Source organism: Ochotona curzoniae, unplaced genomic scaffold (genome assembly GCF_017591425.1).
Source record: "Ochotona curzoniae isolate NIBS_2020 unplaced genomic scaffold, NIBS_Ocur_1.0 patch356, whole genome shotgun sequence".
Classification (NCBI taxonomy): domain Eukaryota; kingdom Metazoa; phylum Chordata; class Mammalia; order Lagomorpha; family Ochotonidae; genus Ochotona; species Ochotona curzoniae.
The window spans coordinates 1,024,926-1,044,701 of NW_024466924.1; the positions used below are offsets into that span (position 1 = coordinate 1,024,926).

The 19,776-nt window shown below is 39.4% G+C and overlaps 1 protein-coding gene and 1 long non-coding RNA gene across 6 annotated transcripts in view; both read right to left on the reverse strand.

Moving 5' to 3' along the window:
• The window catches only part of LOC121167272 (DISP complex protein LRCH3), a 90,634-nt gene that overhangs the window by 10,397 nt on the left and 60,461 nt on the right, over positions 1-19,776 (reverse strand). For 2 of the 5 annotated variants that reach the window (XM_040996707.1, XM_040996706.1), the window contains exons 11-19: positions 17,955-18,006; positions 17,426-17,575; positions 13,567-13,617; positions 12,269-12,322; positions 7,546-7,620; positions 3,751-3,799; positions 3,121-3,228; positions 1,846-1,952; positions 1,194-1,331 (exon numbers count right to left, since the gene is read on the reverse strand). In XM_040996707.1, the coding sequence (XP_040852641.1) occupies positions 1,194-1,331; positions 1,846-1,952; positions 3,121-3,228; positions 3,751-3,799; positions 7,546-7,620; positions 12,269-12,322; positions 13,567-13,617; positions 17,426-17,575; positions 17,955-18,006 (784 nt within the window). The remainder of the gene's footprint in view (positions 1-1,193; positions 1,332-1,845; positions 1,953-3,120; positions 3,229-3,750; positions 3,800-7,545; positions 7,621-12,268; positions 12,323-13,566; positions 13,618-17,425; positions 17,576-17,954; positions 18,007-19,776) is intronic. The other 3 variants (XM_040996710.1, XM_040996708.1, XM_040996709.1) reach the window with 2 other exon arrangements.
• Positions 9,756-11,873, reverse strand: LOC121167274. Its single transcript, XR_005885574.1, has 2 exons — positions 10,523-11,873; positions 9,756-10,162 (listed from the first exon to the last, which is right to left on the reverse strand). It is a non-coding gene; the product is annotated as an uncharacterized LOC121167274 (long non-coding RNA).

Consider the following 19,776-nt stretch of genomic DNA (forward strand, 5'->3'; position numbering starts at 1 on the left):
ATGTCTGGGGCAACTGGTTCTGGTAAAAGAGGATTTCATGCTTCAAAAGGGAGAATCCTAAACTTCTAAAATTTAATCATTCAAAGGCAGAAAAAAACTTTCTATACAGAAGAAAGAATGGTTTCACAATGCTAAGTGAAGAACCGGTCCAAGAACCACCACTACCTCATACTGTAATGGGGTGCAGCCATTGATGGCTCACACCCGCTTGTCAGGTTAATTGATGGGACAGGGTGCAAAAACAGAGTTTCTGCACCCCACACGAACTACATTGTCTTGCACCATCCAAGTTAACTGCAGGTGCAAAAAGCGCACCTGACAGGGAGGAAATTATTCCGGAGGCTCTGTGCACCTGGCCTCTCCTGCCCGAAACTTTGTATTGCGTAGCTCTCAATCTGGAGGATGAGACCTTTTTTTTTTTTTAACCTTTTTTTATTTTTATTGCAAAGTCAGACATACAGAGAGGAGGAGAGATGGAAAGGAAGATCTTTTGTCCGATGACTCACTCCCCAAGCGGCCACAACTGCTGGGGCCGAGCCAATCCGAAGCTAGGAGCCAGGAGCTTCTCCGGGTCTCCCACATGGGTGCAGGGTTTGAGCACTTTGGGCCATCCTCGACTGCTTTCCCAGGCCACAAGCAGGGAGATGGATGGGAAGCGTGGCTGCTGGGATTAGAACTGGCGCCCATATGGGATCCTGGCGTGTGTAAGGCGAGGACATTGGCTGCAAGGCTATCACACTGGGCCCCCTGGTTCACTTTTATAAAACTGTCCCTGCTGTGCTTATCTACACCAACTGCTTGATCCATCACGGATAACTTAATTCTTTGAATATGGTGTGGCTTCCTTAAGCTTCTAAATCTAGGAATATGATGACCAAAACGTATTTCTCCCTCTCTGTAGGGCAGGAAAATCACCAGTTATATTCCCAGAACCAGTACAAATTTTATCCCCCCTTTCTAAAAAGAATTTTCTGAATATTCTAGAGCAGAGTGGAATAACCTTCTCTCAGTGTTCCCATAACATACATTTCTTTTGGCTTTTATCATAGGCTGTAAGTTATTGTTTACAAGTCTATCTTTTCTCCAATAGAAGTGAGTAGAGAAAAGGAAGGCAACTATATCACCGACATAATGTCTGCTATTGTGCTTAATAAATGATAAACAGTCAACATTTCTTGGCATCATAAACTTACTACAGCTGGTGACGGAACGTGAATGCTGGGGACAGATCGAGGCCGCACGTGGTTGGCCAAATGACAAAGGACAACACCATCGGTCAGAGCTGCTCCAAGATCACATGGCAGGGATACTTTCAACCGGTACTCAATATGCTACAGGAGCAGGAAAAATGTAAGCATGGAGAGTGATTAACACGTAGGACATAATGGGGATAGCTGGGACTACAGCTAACCAGAAATCAAGATAAAAAGGTAATCACTTGAGCACCACAATCTATACTTTACTCTTATAACTTAAGGAGATCCAGTGTTGACCAGGATGTACATTTGCATGTCAGTATGACAGGTATGCATGTACATGCAAATAATTTATTATTATCACTCTTTTAACATTTGTTTATAACATGAGGCAGAAAGCAAAAGAACAAATTTGTGCATGAGTATGTCTGAGAATGAAGCTTTACAGAGTAATTCACACCTCATTTTCTTAGAAAAAGTTAAAAAAGATTTCCTTAATGGATAAATTTCTTTCATATTCCTCAGAAAACACAGCACACAGGGATGCTTATTTGTTCTATTAATAATTGTGTGCCAAATGAACAAGTGATCTCGGGACTTGAGGTTATGGCAGATCACTGAAAAGTGTAATTCAAAGTAATGTACATACTTTCCGAAGTTGCTCAATTAACTTCAGCTCTTCCTCTCTCTGTCTCGTTATGGGATCTGCAGAATCAGTGGCAAGTACAGAGGATGGAAGAAGGGGTGAAGCACGACCTAGAAAAACAGTAATATATAAAATGTGGCAAGGCAACGCCCAATGAAAGGGAAAATATTTGGGTTTGCCTAATCAGTTTCTTTGTGAGTATATCAATATTTTGTGGGTTGACTTTTCAAAAGAGATTTTATTATGTAAATTTACAAATATAAACAATAATAGGGGAAAACTTCAAAATATCTATTATCTATTTGGCTTAAATACTTAAAGGAAATACAGAGAAAACTACATGAATCACAGAAGTGAAGAAATTACCCTCACAATGTGAACAAAATCAGGTGCATGCAACACTGCCGATGTCCAAAGGCTATCCCAAGTGCCCTGCCCAATTTTATCCAAAAGTTACCACCAGCTGCCACCATGCATAAGTTTTTTCCATTTTTCAATTTCCTTTAAACTAAGCCATGTTGCAAGTATTCTGCTGTCTGGCCTCTTCTGAGCAGTATTAATGTTTATGAGACCTAAATAGGTTGCTGAATTTATTAATTTGTTATTTTTATTGCCTAGATGTACTCTATTGTACAAATAAATTACAATTCACTTACCTATTCCTCTGTTGGACATTCTCTTTGGGGCATGACAAATGGCTCTGCTAGATCTATTTGTACTTTTAGTATACTTGTGTACATACTTGTGAAAGTAAGACTGCTTGTGATAGGGTATAGAAATGGACATTAGCAGATAAAGCAAACAGTTTTCCACACTAAGTACATCAGCAGTGCACTTCTGGCTTGATTTTTCAATCTTACTGGAAGTGCACCTGTCAGTAACATCTAAAGTAGCTATTTTTCACTTGAAACATTTGATCTCAGTTCCAGGTAACTTCTTTGACTGGCTGTGTCATATTAAGAACATGTGATCTTTAAGTAGATTTAAAAAAAAATCACGGATTCATTAAGAACACAAACTGCTTTCTAACAACACAGAAAGAAAAACAGAAAGAGCTCATTACAAAGATAGTGTCCTCACAAGCCTTGAAGCAGCATGTTCTTTGTTCCCTCCACCACCTGCTTTTAGGCAGTACAAAGCAAGCCTTGCCTGGAACAAATTCTCGAAAGTCTTCTTGACGTAAAGGAGCAATTACAGATGAACGCGGAGTTGTGGGACGTTCTAATCGCCCCTGCTCCCTACCCGCCCACCCTCTGCCTCTTCAAATCCATCACCTGCCTTGGTTTGCTTCTGCCCTGCCAGGTGCTCGGAAAAGGAAGCTTTCAGGGCGTGGGGGTGGATTTCTCTGGCCAGCAGCAGGAAAAGGATATGCAGAGGAATGATGAACTAAATCAGTGATGAAAAGCAAAAAATGGGATTAACGGACAACAGAAGAAAACGAATGTGGACATACATGTCACAAAAGCTCAGTATGTAGCACATAAAGAAAAAAATCTAATATGGCAATGGTATAAAATGGTAATTATTTATGGAAAGCCATGTATAGAAAAGTTATGCTGAAAGTGTGAAGGGTGACTATATGAGTTTTTAATCTCCATGTTATTTCTGGTACAGCAATAAATAAAGAATAATTGCTAATATCCCAAACACAGCCTTTGCAACTTTATAGCCCTCTTAGCTCATGCTCATTTGTTCATACCAAAGAATTGCACAATTGAACAATCAGTTGAGTTTAAAAAATGGAAAAATACACAGTTTTCAGTTTCACTGCTGATTTCTCAAAGAAAAAAGAGGGCCAATGCTGTATAAGGAGTAATTTCTCAGAAAAATTCTACTAAAGAATTTTAATAAAAATTCTACTAAAAATTTTAATCTTGATATGGGTAATTGCATCTTTATGTCTGTTACCTGTTTCTGTTGTAGGTGAACTTGAAATAGCACTAGATCTGCCATCAATCTGTGGAGAAACAGAGATAAATCAATAATAACTCAATAAGAGATATGAGGGTACTTCAATATGTTAATGAAAAAATGGAAATTAAAAGAAAAGTTTATTCTGATGCAAAAACATTTTGAAATTCATGCTATTTTTTAAATAACACATTTTTTTTTTCATGAGTTTAAAAAACCCCTTTGTAGGGCTCAGCACAGTGGCATAGCAGCCTGATCCACCTGAAGCACCAGCATCCCATATGGGAACCAGTTTGGAGTCCTCGCTGCTGCACTTCCCATCCAGCTTCCTGCTACTGGCCTGGGAAAGCAGTGAAGGATGACCCAAGTCCTACGTCCCTGCACCCATGTGGGAGACCCAGAAGCAATTCCTGGCTCCTAGCTCCTGACCAGTCCAGCTCTGGCCATTGTAGATACTGGGGTATGAACCAGCAGACGGACACTCTCTTTCTTCTTTCTCTTAGCAACTCTGACGTTTAAATAAAAAAAAAAAATCTTTAAAACACATACAATGTTTGAAGATAAAAGATTCCTTTGTATGCATGGATTTCAAAATGGTTAAACACACACACACACAAAATGCCTCTTAATGCTATTTTTTGCAAATTTTAAAAATTTGTTCCATGCACATTTAGGTAATTTGGGGATTGTATATTTAAAAACATGTAACTCTCCTTCAAAATTAATCCAGAGACGCAAATTTGATGAAATTAGTAATGTAGAAATTTTTTTTAAAAACCTAGATTTCCCTTTTAGTTGTTTTTATGCAATGCATATTCTCTAATGGGCCTTTCTTAAGCCCTCTTATAACGGTCATCCTAACACAAGAAATTTCTCAGAAAATATATGTAATATACAAAACAAAGTTTTTCTAGTAATATTTCTCTGAAATTATTTCTAAGGTATTTCTTTTCTAGAGAATAAAATTTAATGTTTTAAGAAAATGTGATGTAGTTTCCTTAATTTAATGTGGAAAAGTGTGTTTAAGATATTACAGATATATATATATATTTTTTTAAAGATTTATTTATTTTTATTGCAAAGTCAGATACACAGAGAGGAGAAGAGACGGAGAGAAAGCTCTTCCATCCACTGATTTGCTCCCCTAGTGGCCGCAATGGCCAGAGCTATGCTGATCCAAAGCTAGGAGCCAGGAACTTCTTCTGGGTTTCCCACAGGTACAGGGTCCCAAGGCTTTGGGCTGTCCTCGACTGCTTTCTCAGGCTACAAGCAGGGAGCTGGATGAGAAGCGGAGCTGCCAGGATTAGAACCGGAGCCCATATGGGATCTTAACACGTGCAAGGCAAGGACTTTAGTCACTAGGCCACTGCTCCAGGGGCACAAATATATTTCTTAAAACAGTACTTGAAACTAAGTTGTCTTCAACTTACTGAGCAAGAGAACTATATAAGCTAGGTAAACTGGCATAAATTCTTCTTCAAAAGGGTAACTATAGTCAAGGCAACTAAAAAGCAAATCTTTACTGGATGGTTTAAAAATGCTAAAGACTTGGGTAGAAAATTGAATCAACAAAAGCCAGAGTAACAAATTTTTATGGCTGACACTCAATTAAATTTAGATATAACTCTTACCATATAATAACTGAGACATTTCTGAACTAAGAACACCATTAAAACTAACCTGTGCATACATCTGCTTCCATGTTCCATTCTCTTTGGGTTCAATAATTTCTAAAATCTTATGTCTAGTTGAAATTGGGTCAGACAAAATTAATGGCCAAGAACTTAAACTACTAATGAAGGGCATGGGCATTTACTTTGTTAGGTAGGGTTCAATGCCCATGCCCAAAAAAGTATGTAGGCTCCTGCCACCCATGCGGGAGACCCTGAAGCTCTTGGATCTTGACTTTGACCTGGTCTGGCCCAGGCTGCTGTGGTCATCTGGGAAATAAAATAGGAGATGGAAGAGGTCTCTATGTGTCTCTGAAAGCTCTCTCTCTGAGTTTTTTCTCTCTGTAACACTGATGTTCAAGTAAATAAATAAATCTTTTTTGAAAGGTATTTTTAAACTAAAAATTTTGAAATCCATGTATAGAATTTTCATCATTATGTTTTTTCCATGAACATTTTTGAAGACTGTGTAAAGCTGGCTAACCTGGAAGAAATCCGTTTTTTTTTTTAAATGAGTCACCCAGGTATGTATGGCTTCTTCAATGATGACCAGAGACAAGGTTCATCAGGTTTCAGATGCTGTGAATTGAGGGTGGGGTGGAATGATGGTAGTATTTAGAAGGACATTAGGTAAGAATTTGAAATATTCAAGTAATCAGAGAAGAAACACTGTCGAGCAGGCAAATTAAATGTATGGGAAAAACAGACATGGGAGATGAAAATTACAACCACATTTGAGAATGAGAATATACAGCAAGCATTATGTGTTCCAAAAACTGCAAAGCCCAATCTAAACTCAAATTTCACACATGTGAAACAATCGTGCTTACAGATCTGCACCAGGCACATTGCAGGGAGGGATGTGGTCCTGGGTGGGACCGGGGAGCCAAAAAGGAAGGTAGAGAAACTGTGAAAGTTCAATCAGGTTAACAGACAAGGAAAAAGGCATGTAGAAAGATCTAAGTTCATTTACGGAAAGTCAATGATAGCATCGTAATTATCTTAAGCACAGAGATTCCTTTTTTTTTTTTTAATATGTATTAATTTTTATTAGAAAAGCAGAGGAGAGACAGATGAAATCTTTCTTCTGCTGCTTCACTCCCCAAGTGGTTGCAATGGCTGCAGCTGGCAGGTCTGCAGCCAGGGACCAAGAGCTTCTTCTGGGTCTTCCACACAAGAGCAGGGTCCCAAGGACCTGGACCATCCTTTCCTGCTTTCCCAGGCCACAAGCAGGGAACTGGATTGGAAGTGAAGCAGCCGGGACTGGAATTGCAACCCAAATGGGATGCTGGCAAAAGGCTTAGCCTGCTATACCCCCACAGTACCCCAACAGATTTCTTACAAAAGGATTGTTATTTAAGTAGAAAATTTCCATGTTGGAAAGAAACAAAAAAAACAATATAAATTAACTTATGACTGATATCAGAAAAAAAGAGAACTTTTTTGACAGAATTATCAATCATTTCTTATATAGCTTATGACAGTAAATACACAATTACCCTGTCTTCAAAAACTAAGATATAATGGAATTATTTTAGAATCTAGATTTAATTTTTAAGGCAATTTCTTTCTTAAGTGGAAAAACAGTAAATATGTTAGGCTTGTAAATTGTATGAACTTTGTCACAATTATTCTAATTATTACTATGAAAGTAGACATGGACAATATAAAAATAAAAGGAGCTGATTGAACTAATACACTTCATTTATCAGAACACGTGGCCTTGGGGCCTCTCAGTCTGCTGATTCCTAGTGTGGGGTATTTTGGCAGTGATGGTTCTACAAACTTGGACTCAAATTATTTTGCAGATGCAACAGACAACAGTTACTTTAAATTTATGCATATTATAACTGAAGTGAAACAACCCATGACCAAGAACAGCCTTTGACAAGAACATCAGAAGGACATTTCAAACAGAATCTGAATGTAAAAAATTTGTGTAAGCTCTGTGACTCTCTGGTATTTCAAAAACTTCAAGTGGAATGAATGTTAAATAGTTTCATGAGCTTATACTGCAGTCTTAGAATTCAGAGTATTGCTAGATCAACCCCCTGCGACATTTAAGACCTCCCTTAACCTCTGCTCCCCAAATGTGCAGGCGCATTGCAGTAACACGGAGTACCTTAAGAGGGGTGAAGGCTGAAGAATGGGACAGGGCGCCAGCAGCGCAGCTCACTTGATTCAAATCTGACAGCGACTAAATTTCCAAAGAGAAAGACAAGAAACAGAAGGGGCCTTTATGTCAGCGCCATGTCAGACAGGCAGATCATGTCCATGACATTAGAAAAGCAGAGATATTTCACTGACATACTCTCAGGTGGTTGCTTAAGATACTCATAGGACAGGAAACACTGGGGGGGAGAAACACCTCAAAACTGACACAACATAATTTTCTTCACCTGTATAATTCAGGATTTTCTCAACAGCTTATACCATTTTAACCAAAAAATGAGAAGTATAATTTATTAAAAATGAGTTTGTGAAGAAATAAAGCTGAGAACAGCAACATTTTTAGGAAAACGCTGTGCTGATCCTAGCATAGGACAGACAAATCCGTCACGGGGCTTCTTCTAACTGAGCAGAGCTGGCATGAATAACAACAGAATTATAAAAGATCAGTCTAAATTAATCATAGCTCAATTCAGAGGCTGGGATGTGGACAGGACTTGGGGCCTCTGCCTGACGCCCTGAGGGTGAACTCGCCTTTCTACCCTGTGAAATTCTGCACGGACCTGTCAGAGGATGAGGTGCAATCTCCCTTTTGAGTCCTTCTCCTTTCATCAATGGACAACTAATTCCATCTATTAAGGGATGCAGCTGGCAATCCTAGTGTAGACTCTCTTGTGCTAGTGTCTCCAGACACATAGAAAAGACACAAGATTCATATTACTGTCAATTAAAAATAAGAAATAATGTCTGATATATAAGTTTGATATCAGATAGGAGATTTAAAACACCACAATTTTCTCATTTGCCACATGGGGAGTAGAAAAGACAGACTGATAAAGGATACTAGACAAGGCTTTACCTATTGAGACAACAAAATGTTGAAAATATTAGGGCTGTTAAAGTCTTTGTTGGGTAAATACTTTTAAAAAAATGTAACCTAAGACCATAAATTTTTAAACCATGGGATAAATAAGCATGAACACATGTGGGCATTTAGGAAAAGGTATGTGCTCAATAAAATAAATACAAATTGTATTTTTAGTGAGTTAATAGCAGTATTTTCCTTTGACAAAAATTACATAATGTATTACCATAGCAAAATTTACCTTAGTATAGGAAAAAATGAAGAAAAATCATGTACTGGGCCCAGTGCAATAGCCTAGTGGCTAAATCCTTGTCTTGCAACCACTGGTTGCATATGGGCACCAGTTCGTATCCCAGCTGTTCCAATTCCCAGCCACCTCACTGTTTGTGGCCAGGGAAAGCAGGGGAAGATGGCACAAAGCCTTAATACCCTGCGCCCATGCCAGAGACCCAGAAGAAGCTCCTCGCTTCAGATTGGCTCAGCTCTGTTTCTTGTGGCTACATGGGGAGTGAACTAGCAGACTGAAGATCTTTCCCTCTGTCTGTCCTTCTCTCTGTAAAGCTGTCTTTCCAATAAAGAAAAAAAATAAAGCTTTACTGAAAAAAATAATGTATGAAATAATTATGACAACAGTAATATTATATATTTTTGTACTGTCTATGGATTTCTTGGACCTTACTTTAACTAAATATTCTTGAACTACTGCCAATCTAAAATATAAAAATGCTAAAAGCCATTACGTTGGCATTAAGGAGAAAAAGGAGGGAAGAAGAAGTGAAACTGGCCTAGATACTACCTCTCAGACAGGACAGGAACCCAACAGGAACTTGAGGTATGGCCCTAGGAGAATGTCAGTGTAACTGATGTTAAATGTTACTAGCTTAAAGTCCTAAATCAAATTCAATATTTATGTCTCTGTATCACACCTGTTCATTATGAAACAATTTAGTGTGAAATTATCAGAAGCACAGTATGTATGAGCTCATTCAAGAAATATTTATTGAGCACGTAATATTCTTATTCGCTGAGGAATTATGGCGGGGATTGAGTATACATACATAAATACAACAGATTTGCAAAAGGCCATTTTAGAGATGTAACATTTAAAGACATAACATTTAGGAGTGGACACTGGGATGCCTGGATCCCACTGCCAGGGTGCCTGGGTTAGAGTTCTGGCTCCTCTGTTAACTCAAGCAGCTGAGTTCTTTCCCCCAGGTGGGACACCTAGACTGAGTTCCTGGTGCCTGGCTTTGCCCTCGCCATGCCTGAGGCTGTTGCAAGCATTTAGGGAGTGATTAGTGAATGCAGATCTGCCTTTCAAATGAATGAAAATAAATCTACATCTTGAAAGACATGACATTTAAGCAGCTTCCTGATAGCTACATTTAATCAAGGGATATCAGCAGGGAGGGCCAAGTATTTCACACAGAGGGAGCAGCAGGTGGTCAAGGACTGAACAGTAATTTGAATTAAAGTGCTGGGATAGCCTGACCCAGAATGAAACTGGGGGGTCCAACAGCAGCCAGGACACCCAGAGGCAGCAGGCCACATTAAGAGACTAAAACTGCAAGCAAGCTGAAGCCTGTGGTGAAAAATTGTAAGATCTAAAATTTGACCTTGCAGTATTGCACACTATTGGTTGGATACTACTTCACATACAAATAGGAGATTTACTTTTAAAGGCCACCTAATTTAGAAGAAACTGCTTGCTTTTTTTTTTTTTTATTTTTTTTAAAGATTTATTTTTATTATTTTTTCATTGGAAAGGCGGATATACAGAGAGGAGAGACAGAGAGGAAGATCTTCCGTCCGATGATTCACTCCCCAAGTGAGCGCAACGGGCCGATACTATGCCGATCCGAAGCCAGGAGCCTCTTGCGGGTCTCCCACGCGGGTGCAGGGTCCCAAAGCTTTGGGCCGTCCTCGACTGCTTTCCCAGGCCACAGGCAGGGAGCTGGAAGGGAAGCGGGGCTGCCGGGATTAGAACCGGCGCCCATATGGGATCCCGGGCGTGAAAGGCGAGGACCTTTAACCACTTGCGCCACCGCGCCGGGCCCGAAACTGCTTGCTTTTTAAGGCCTCCTAATTTTAGACAGACACAAATAATGACAACTAAAATACAAGTGTATGTATAAGAGCAAATCTGTCAGCACAAATAATTAAATTTCATAATTGGGATATTTTTGCTGTTTTTCTAAATTCCAATTTTTTTTTAGACAAATAGGTTTAGGTACCAAGCCATATCAATCACTCTATAATCTATTAAATCTCACCTTCAGTTTCTCAAATCGGTTTTAGTTACAGCATGGGAAGTTTCATGTTTAGTCCAGATTCTCACTCAGGTCACCAGGTCTAGATTTGAACCCAGCCTTGTACTTACTAGCTATGTGACATTTTGGACATTGTGGAGCATCCAAGGCATGAAACAGTGTCCAAGTGGGATTCTGCTGCTTACAGGCAGGCAATTAGCCAATTGGGTCTTGGTGTCACCCCCGGAATGGGAGACTGTGTAAGATAAGCCTAACCTTAACTCACTCTCTCACCACTTTTTAAAAAAAGTATTTATTTTGGGGAAAGTTTTGAGTTTTGAGGAGGGGCTAATGGGAGAAGTTCATTTTCCATCTGCTAGTTCATTTCCCAGATGGTTGCAAAAGCAAGCACAGGGCCAGACTGAAGCCAGAAGCTTCATCCAGGTCTCTCACTTTGGTACAGGGGCCTAAACATGTGGGTCATCATCTGATGCTTTCCCCAGACCATTAGCAGGGAGCTGGATCAAAAGTGAAGCAGCTAGGACATGAACCAGCACCCATACAGGATGCCATCATCACACGTGATGGCTTTATCTGCAGTGCCTGGATCCTCAGCACTTTTAATATTATTCTCTATTAATTTATCGTTTCTCATGCCAATTAACTTCTACTAAAACTCCAGAGGCTGGCGGACATATTCATCTTTAGGACTGCCCAGTTAAAATGTACTTTATTCATCTTGATGGAAATGAAAATAACAAAACACAGAGACATTTGAACAGACAATGGATGTTAAATGAACAGGAATCTCATGCCGAATCATGCATGCACAGTGTCAGCAGTTACCAGCACACAGGAATTGCTACAGACACCAGATTTTGAACTGCTAATTTTCACTAATGCTCTGTGAAAAAAAATAACATAAAACATGATGGCAAAAGCAATTCTATCCATGGTTAGAGTTCTCCTCCAAGCTGATACGCGCCTGTAGAGCTCTCATGTGCTATTCATTTTTTAGTTGCTGAGACAGGGGATAAGCCAGCCAGCATTAAGAATACATAGCATGCCAGTGAATATCTTCTTTGATATAAAACATAAAAATGGAGGAACAATCTTAAAATGTATCTAAAACCAAAGCACGATTATTTCTAGTAGTTTAAATACATAATAAAATATAAGGTGAAACACACAATTGTGTAGTCAAGTGTTATGGGGAGACCACTTGGCACACAAGTGATTCTGAAGGAATGATTAATAAGGTAGCTGCACACGAAACTACAACATAAATTCAAGATACAAATATTATGTTATGTTTCCTTTGCCCAAGATTCGCAACATGATGTTTTACTTTTGTGAATTACAGCTGTAGATTTTGGGAACACTAGGTCAATCACAGATGGTAGTGCAGGGAAACAGTTTTGGTTACTTATAAAGCAATGACTGCTGATGCTCATCACGTGTTATGGTATTTGCAGAACTTCTCAGTGAAAAGTACAATGGCTATTCTTTGATTTCCAAAGACAGTATTATTGCAAAACTCCATTTTGGGCAACTCTTACCACTAACAAGGCACTATCATCAGTGTGTTGAGACCTTCTGGATGGGAAGGGACACTGGGGAGGTGGAGAGAAAGGAAGCAACGTCAAAAACAAACTAGGCACACATGTGACATATCTCACAACTACACATGACATATCACAACCACACACACGATGAAGGGAACGTACTAAGACAGACTTCTGAAGATGCTGAGAAACAGGGACATGTTCACACTCATCTGGAATGCACGTACCACAGAGCCAGTAAGTTTCAGTACTGAAAATCAGTTCTGATTTTATTTCAGGCTAAACAATTTCAAACACAAACTGTTTCCTAAAAAATTTTCAAAAGCAAGGAGGGGATAGTGATGACATTCTGTTCATGAAACAGAAAGCAAAGTATAGATACAGTAATAACATGAATAACCGCAGAACAATGCGTGAGCGTGTGAAAATTAAATAATCAATCCATAGGCACGATTTCTGGTCCAGACAGCTTGTCACTAGTTTCCTCAGACAAAATAACAACACAATTAAACAACTTGAAAGCTGTTCGTGTAATTTTCCTGTGAGTCTTTAGTTATCACCCAATGAGTGACCTGAGAATAACCATCAAGAAGCAAATGTTAGGATAAGAAAGAAAAAAGGTATGAAGCATAGTCAGCTTTGATGATCTGAACTTTTATATTATGTAGAGTGATTGGCTCATTGATAAAAACCTGATTGTTGTTTTCAAACCACAGATTTCACACAAATCGAAGTAAAAACTGACGTGCCTTTATGCATTTTAAGGGAAATAACGATCATAAATGGAAACAATCAATGTTGAAATGAAGAGAAGCTCATGAGAATGTTGATAATACTCATCTAATCACTTTGATAAGTCAAATAGGTGTGCACATGTTAAAAAGGTTAAGCAATGAATTTCTGTTAACTTGCAATGAAATATGACTTGATATTATAAGACTAATGCAAACAAAGTGCAACTGGTAACAGTGAAATGACCACTGAAGCTGAGCGACCATGCAGGATGTTTAAGGTTGTCATAAAGCACACGGGTCAGACCAGCCCTCAGCACGGCACCTCATTACACAGCAAGCTTCCAAAATGGACGGGATGTGATGGGAGCTCACCAGGAAGGGGAGGGGAGGGCTATCATCATCTCTAGATGGTGGCGTATGGCAGAGAAGTACCCCAATCTACAGATTCCAAAAAATAGCCATATTCTGATCACTGAAAATTCGCTAATCACCCCCAAAACCTTTCGCTTCATTGCAAAAACATTAAATTCCAAAGAAAAACGGATGAAGGAAACTTACCTCCCCATCTAAGGCTGGCTGCTGCTTCTGTGGACTTCGTGATGCCTTTTGCTGTTGGCCCGCAATCAAGAAAAAGAGAATTTGGTTAGAATCAGGACCACCAGAAAAGACAAGTTCTACTGACCTAATCACCCTTATGACCGTGTCTCTTGGAAAGAGCACTTTCCCAGAGTTACGCTCAGAAGATATTGTGTAAGTGTTTTACAACTTAAATAAGGAAGAGCAAGAAACTGATAAACAATACTTTCATTTATTAACAAGCAAACAAAATTTAAAAACTATACCTACAGAAATTAATTCATACACAGGCTACTGCTCTCTCTGTTTTCTTAATGGAGTCATCTTCTCTTTTTTAGGTGTCATTCTAATATGAGATAACTTCAGCTATAAGCCAAATCTCAGGCTTGTACTGGGTGCATTAAAAGGGTGCTGGATGGGAAGTGAAGCAACTAAGACTTGAATCAGGGCCATATGGGCTGCTTAAGCCACATGGGGAGGCTCAGTGTCACCAGTCTCATAATCTGTTCTTATACAGAATCTCAAATAATCTTTCTTACTATGTAAGATCAACATCATTTTCATTTAAAGATAATATTGAGAAGGTAGCTGGTACAGTAGCTCAACAGACTAATCCTCCGCATGCTAACACCACATCTCATATGGAGGGTTTGTATCCAGGTTGCTCCACTACTGATTCAGTTCCCTGTTTACGGTGTGGGAAAGCAACAGAGGATGGCCCAAGTCCTTGGGACCCTCTGCCCATGAGTGAGACCTGGAAGAAACTCCTGGCTCCTGCCTTTGGATCAGCTCAGCTCTGGCTGTTGTGGTCGCATGGGTCGTAAACCAGTGCATGAAGATCTTTCTGTTTCTCCTCTCCGTAAATCTGATCTGCCTTCAATAAAAATAAATACATATTTTAAAATATTTGTTTATTGTATTGGAAAAGCATATTTACAGAGAGAAGGGAAGCTAACCAGGGTTGGGCCTGGCTAATAAGTGGATGGGAGAGAGATCTTCCATTTGCTGGTTCACTCCCCAAATGGCCAGTTGAGCTGGTCCAAAGCTAGGAGTATGGAGCTTCTTCTGGGTCTCCTACTTGGGTGCAGGGGCCCAAGCACTTGGGTTAGCTTTTGCTGCTTTCCTAGGTGCACTATCAGGGAACTGAATCCAAACTGGAGCACCCAGAATTCAAACTGGCATCCACATGGCATGCTGGCACCACAGGTCGTGGCTTAACCTATAACATCATGGTCCCAGCCCTAAATATAGGATTACTAAAGCGTAAAGATTGGCAGTGTTGCACAGTGACAAGAACTTAGAATCAGAGATGTCTGAATTCAGCTTGGTCACTCACTTTGTGCCTTGACTTTAGGAAATGTACTAAATCATTCTGTGCCTTTATTTTCCTCTTTTATATAATATTTGGGGGGGGGGAGGGATCTATTTTGTTTTTATTTATTTGCAGTATTATGACAGAAAAAGATTTTCCATCCACTAAGTCATTCCCCAAATGTCTACAACAGGCCAAACAACAGGAGCCCACTGATCAAATCTGGGACTCCAAAGTGGATAGTAGGGACCCAAGTACTTGAGTGCTATTGCTGCCTCCCAGGCGTGCAGTAGCAGCAAGCAGGGATCAGAATGGGAACAGGAACTCAAAGCTCAAGTATTCTGATACAGGATGCTGAGATCTCAAATGGTGTCTATATCACTGTCCACTCCAACTGTTAATCTTGCTGAGCATCAGTTTCTATATCCATAAAACAGTATCTATGTTACTTCATCACTGGAAGGATTAGAGTTACTACACAACAGTACCTGGGGCACTGGCATTGTGGCACAGTGAGTCAAGCTTCTGCTTGAGATTCCAGCATATGTCTGAATCTCAGCTGCTACTCTTCTGGTCCAGCTTCCTGCTAATGTACCTAAGAATGCAGCAGATGGTGACCCAAGTAGTTGGATCCCGTCAGCAATATGGGAGACCTGGCTGGAGTTCTAGCTTCAGGCTTTTTGGCTGGCTTTAGCCTGGGCCCTTGAGGCCATTTGGGGAGTAAAACCAGCAGAGATGGAAGGAAGAGCTTTCTCCCTTATTCTGTGTAACTCTACCTTTCATATAAACAAATATTTCCAACAAAGAGTATCTGGTACATTGTATCAAAAAACACTAAGTATTATCATCTTCATCATCTCATTCATTTTTCTATTAGTCTTCAGTACAAACACCCTCTGCCAGCAAGTGTTTTTTACTGAATGTTCCCTATTTCAAATTTAAGTCACAGAGGCTTATACTTAGCTTCCTCCTGCTTAAAGGCCCCTTAGCCAGAAGCAACCCACCCTTACAGTGCCAACCCTTCCTTTCCTCCTGGCTATATCCTAGCAACTCAGTGTCCTGTATCACCTCCTTTACAGACAGTTCTGATATAGAAGTAGTCAAAGCTGACTGACTTGCTCCCTAACAAGCTCTAAGATGTGTCTGGCAGGCAAGTTTTACATTTTTATTTTTTGTAAGATTTATTTTAATAAATTGAAAGCATTTCCAGTCATAAAAAAATGAAATCTTGTCTTATCCAACTAAATGCTTGCATTTGGAAATCATTATGCCTAATGAAATAAATCAGTCCGATAGAGACAAATATCATGTTTTTCCTGATTTGTGATAACTTATTCATAGACAGCAATAAAAATGTAATCTATGTGAGTGAGATCAACATTCTGAGATTTGAATATTGCTTACAGCCCTCATCTATACTCCCGAGGAATAGGTTTGTGTTTTTGTTTTTTTAATTTTTTCCTTGCTATGTGTTACCTTTACCCAATAAGGTGTTAAATCTGTTGAGTGCAAAGTGAAATGAAAGTCTGTCATTGTAAAAGGGGGAAAAAAAAAAGAAAGAAAGAAGGAGGGGTAGGTGGGGAATGCAGGCAGGAGGGAGAGTTTGATGGGAAGTATCACTATGCTCTTAAATCTGTACCGTGAAAAACGTGAAATCTGTTCGCTTTATATAAACAAACAGAACAAAAAAATTTTTTTTTAAAGGCAGAGTCATAGAGAAGAAGACACAGAGAGAAGTCCTCCATCCACTGGTTCACTCCTCAAATAACTGCAATGGTTAGGGCTCTTTTGTGCTGACATCCCATATGGGTCCTAGTCTGAGTCCCAGCTGCTCCACTTCTTATCCAGCCCCTTGATTACGACTTAGGAAAGCAGTGGAGGATGGCTTAAGTTTTGGGCCCCTACACCCACATGGGAGATCTGGAAGAAGCTGTTGGCTCACAGTTTCAGGCCAGCCCAGCTCTAGACGTTTCAGCCATTTGGGGAGTGAATTATCAGATGAAAGATTTCTCTGCCTTTAAACAAAAACAAATCTCACAAAAGACACCCATTGTAAGACTAGAGGGGAGAACAGAAAGGAGGGGAAGGAACTTGGAGGAAGGGGAAGGAAGACTCCAGTGTCAACTAAATTGTATCAAAAAACAATTAACAAAGTCAATCTCAAAAAAAAAAAAAAGTAGAGGTGTGACTTGATACCAGGCACTGCAATTAGGAACCTGAGCATTGCAAATAGTGGCTGCACCATAGCATGTACTCCTGTACGGTGCTGTTACAGTTTACACAACACTTTCATGACTTTATTGATGTTTACTACATTAGAAAAGGAAGAGATGGCAGGTGAATGATAGTCTACCAAGATAACCACAATAGGGATGAGGATGATCAATCACAGGTAGGGTATCACTCTAGCCAAAACCCCTTCTATGACAGAAAAGAAGCTGCCAAAATCAACAGGCTCCCTCAGCAAAAACCAGCATTTGCTTCTAAGCAATTTTAAAGAATACCCTTTGGTAAACTCAAGGGACTCACCTTGACAAAGTCCAGGACAGCATCTCTCTGAATCTGCTTGGTTCTTATTTTCTCCTCTTCATACTGCAGGGCTGCGCGCTGTGCCTCCCTCCGAGTACGCTCTACCAGCTGCTCTCTTCGCCGCTCAAGTTCCAAGTCTGCATGTGACAGCTACAACAAAACACACCATTTTCCAAGTGGCAAGTGCAAGTGGGGACATGGATCAACTAATCAACATTCCTAACTTAGGAAACCATTGCTAACCTGCAGAATTTTGACTCTGTAGTCACTGAACACTTCTTTAAATGTGTTATTGCTAACATTTTCCGATCTTTGCACTATTCTGTATGTTCTATAAAATCATTACAAAGGTGAGGTTTTCTTTTCTGTCTAAACCTGTCTGAAAGCTGTTAGCAAGCACCATGTGCATATGGTATATTAACTGAGACAGGTAATAAAGCTTACAAACATCTGAAAACCAGTGGCAATTTAGATATTATAGAAGAAAACCATTTTAATTAAAACATCAACAAAATCTACTAATAATTACCTGATTGTGACTTGGTGACAATGCCAACAGAGAAGATGGATCAACTGGAACCCTGATACACACACACACAAAAAAAAGGAAAAGAAAAAAGAAAAACTTTTTGATAACAAGACAAAGGACAAGTGAAATTGCTTTCATGGTTAATATAGTTTTCCCTTAATCAGTAGGCAAATTGTTATTTTTTTAATAATATAAAAGTTATAGTTACAATAAAAGAGCAACTGCCTTTTATAAACTTGAGTCTAGTCATTAAATTAAACCCAAGGAATACCTGATGTCTCCAACTCAGGTTTCGTGTGATAATGTCACTAGTTAATCTATAGCTAGCTAACAATCGACTGAGCCAGCCAATATTGATGACAGTTAAAATGAGATCACATTTCAAACAGTATTATTTCTTTGTAACAGAAGGAACTATTATCTTCTTTAATACCATGATTGCAACAAGATATATGTAAATTGAGATTGTTTTATATATATATAGCCATTTTATTCACAGAAACCACAAACATCACAGAACCTGGCAACTTGTAAAGCTCTTTTCTCCTTATTTTAAACCGATGGAAAATTTAGTAACAACAAGTCCATTGGTTTTTACTCTTTAAAAAGATGAAATTATTTCATGCTATAAAATTAAAATAAATACTACTTGCCTCATACATTTTTAAAATATTATTTATTTGTTTATTTATTTATATCTTATTTAAAAGGCAGAGTAACATAGAGAGCGGTATCTTCCATTTGCTGGTTCATTCTCAAATGCCAGTAACAACCAGGACTAGTTCAGGCCAAAGCCAAGAACACCACTAGGGTCTCCCACATGGGTGGCAGGGGCTCAGTACGTGGGCCATCATCTGCCGCCCCCTAGATACTGGCAGAAACCTGGGCTGCGCTGCAAGTGCACTGTTAGCTGGGACTTAAACCAGGCACACACACATGGGATGCACGTGTCTCCAGCATTGGCTTCACCCTCTGTACCACAACAGCCACTTCTGAGTTTCATTTCTTATAATCTGAGATTTACTTCTTTCTTCAACATGTCCTACTGTTTCAAACCTTTATAATTCATCTGTGTGTCTTAAATGGAAAAAGTTGAAATAGTGACTTTTTGATATTTAGGGTCTGAAATTTGAAACCATGATTACTAGCCTTTAGGTTAATTTAAATGCTTTGCAATCAGTGAGCTACTGGATAAACAAAAATCTGTAGAAGCACCAGCAGCTTCTGCTTTTTGGCTGTTACAAAGACAAATCCTTCAGTCTGGCAATGAGGCCTTCCACTCTGGACTCCTTCCTGAAGCATGTCTCTAGGTAAGACTACTCTTAAAATCCCCATTATGGCGATCTTAATCTCAGAAAACACCTCCTTCAAAGTTTTATCCCTTTAAAATTGGGATTTATATGTTAAATTTAAAAAATTTTCCATTTACCATTATGATTCAGCCACTTGGGAATATTGTTCTGAGCATATGGAAACTAACACTCACTGTGCCCTTACCACATATGCTCAGGCAATAGGGAAGTAATTTTCCCAGGACGACCTAGACTGTAGATTGTGGGCTGGACTCAATGCTTCTCCGTCTAAGTCTGCAAGTAGCTTGTACTCTTAACTATGCAGCCTACGAGACTCTCCAAGGACCTCAGCAATTACAGCAAACAAGCTACTGATATTACAAATGAGAAGAAACCCAAGTCCCCAGGAACTAAGTATTAGCCACTTAATGATAGAGCTTGAAACAGAATGCAAGTTATTTATTAATTTGTACTTTGATACTTTTCATACTACATTATTATTTCCCTCCACTGAAACAGAAACTGGGAAG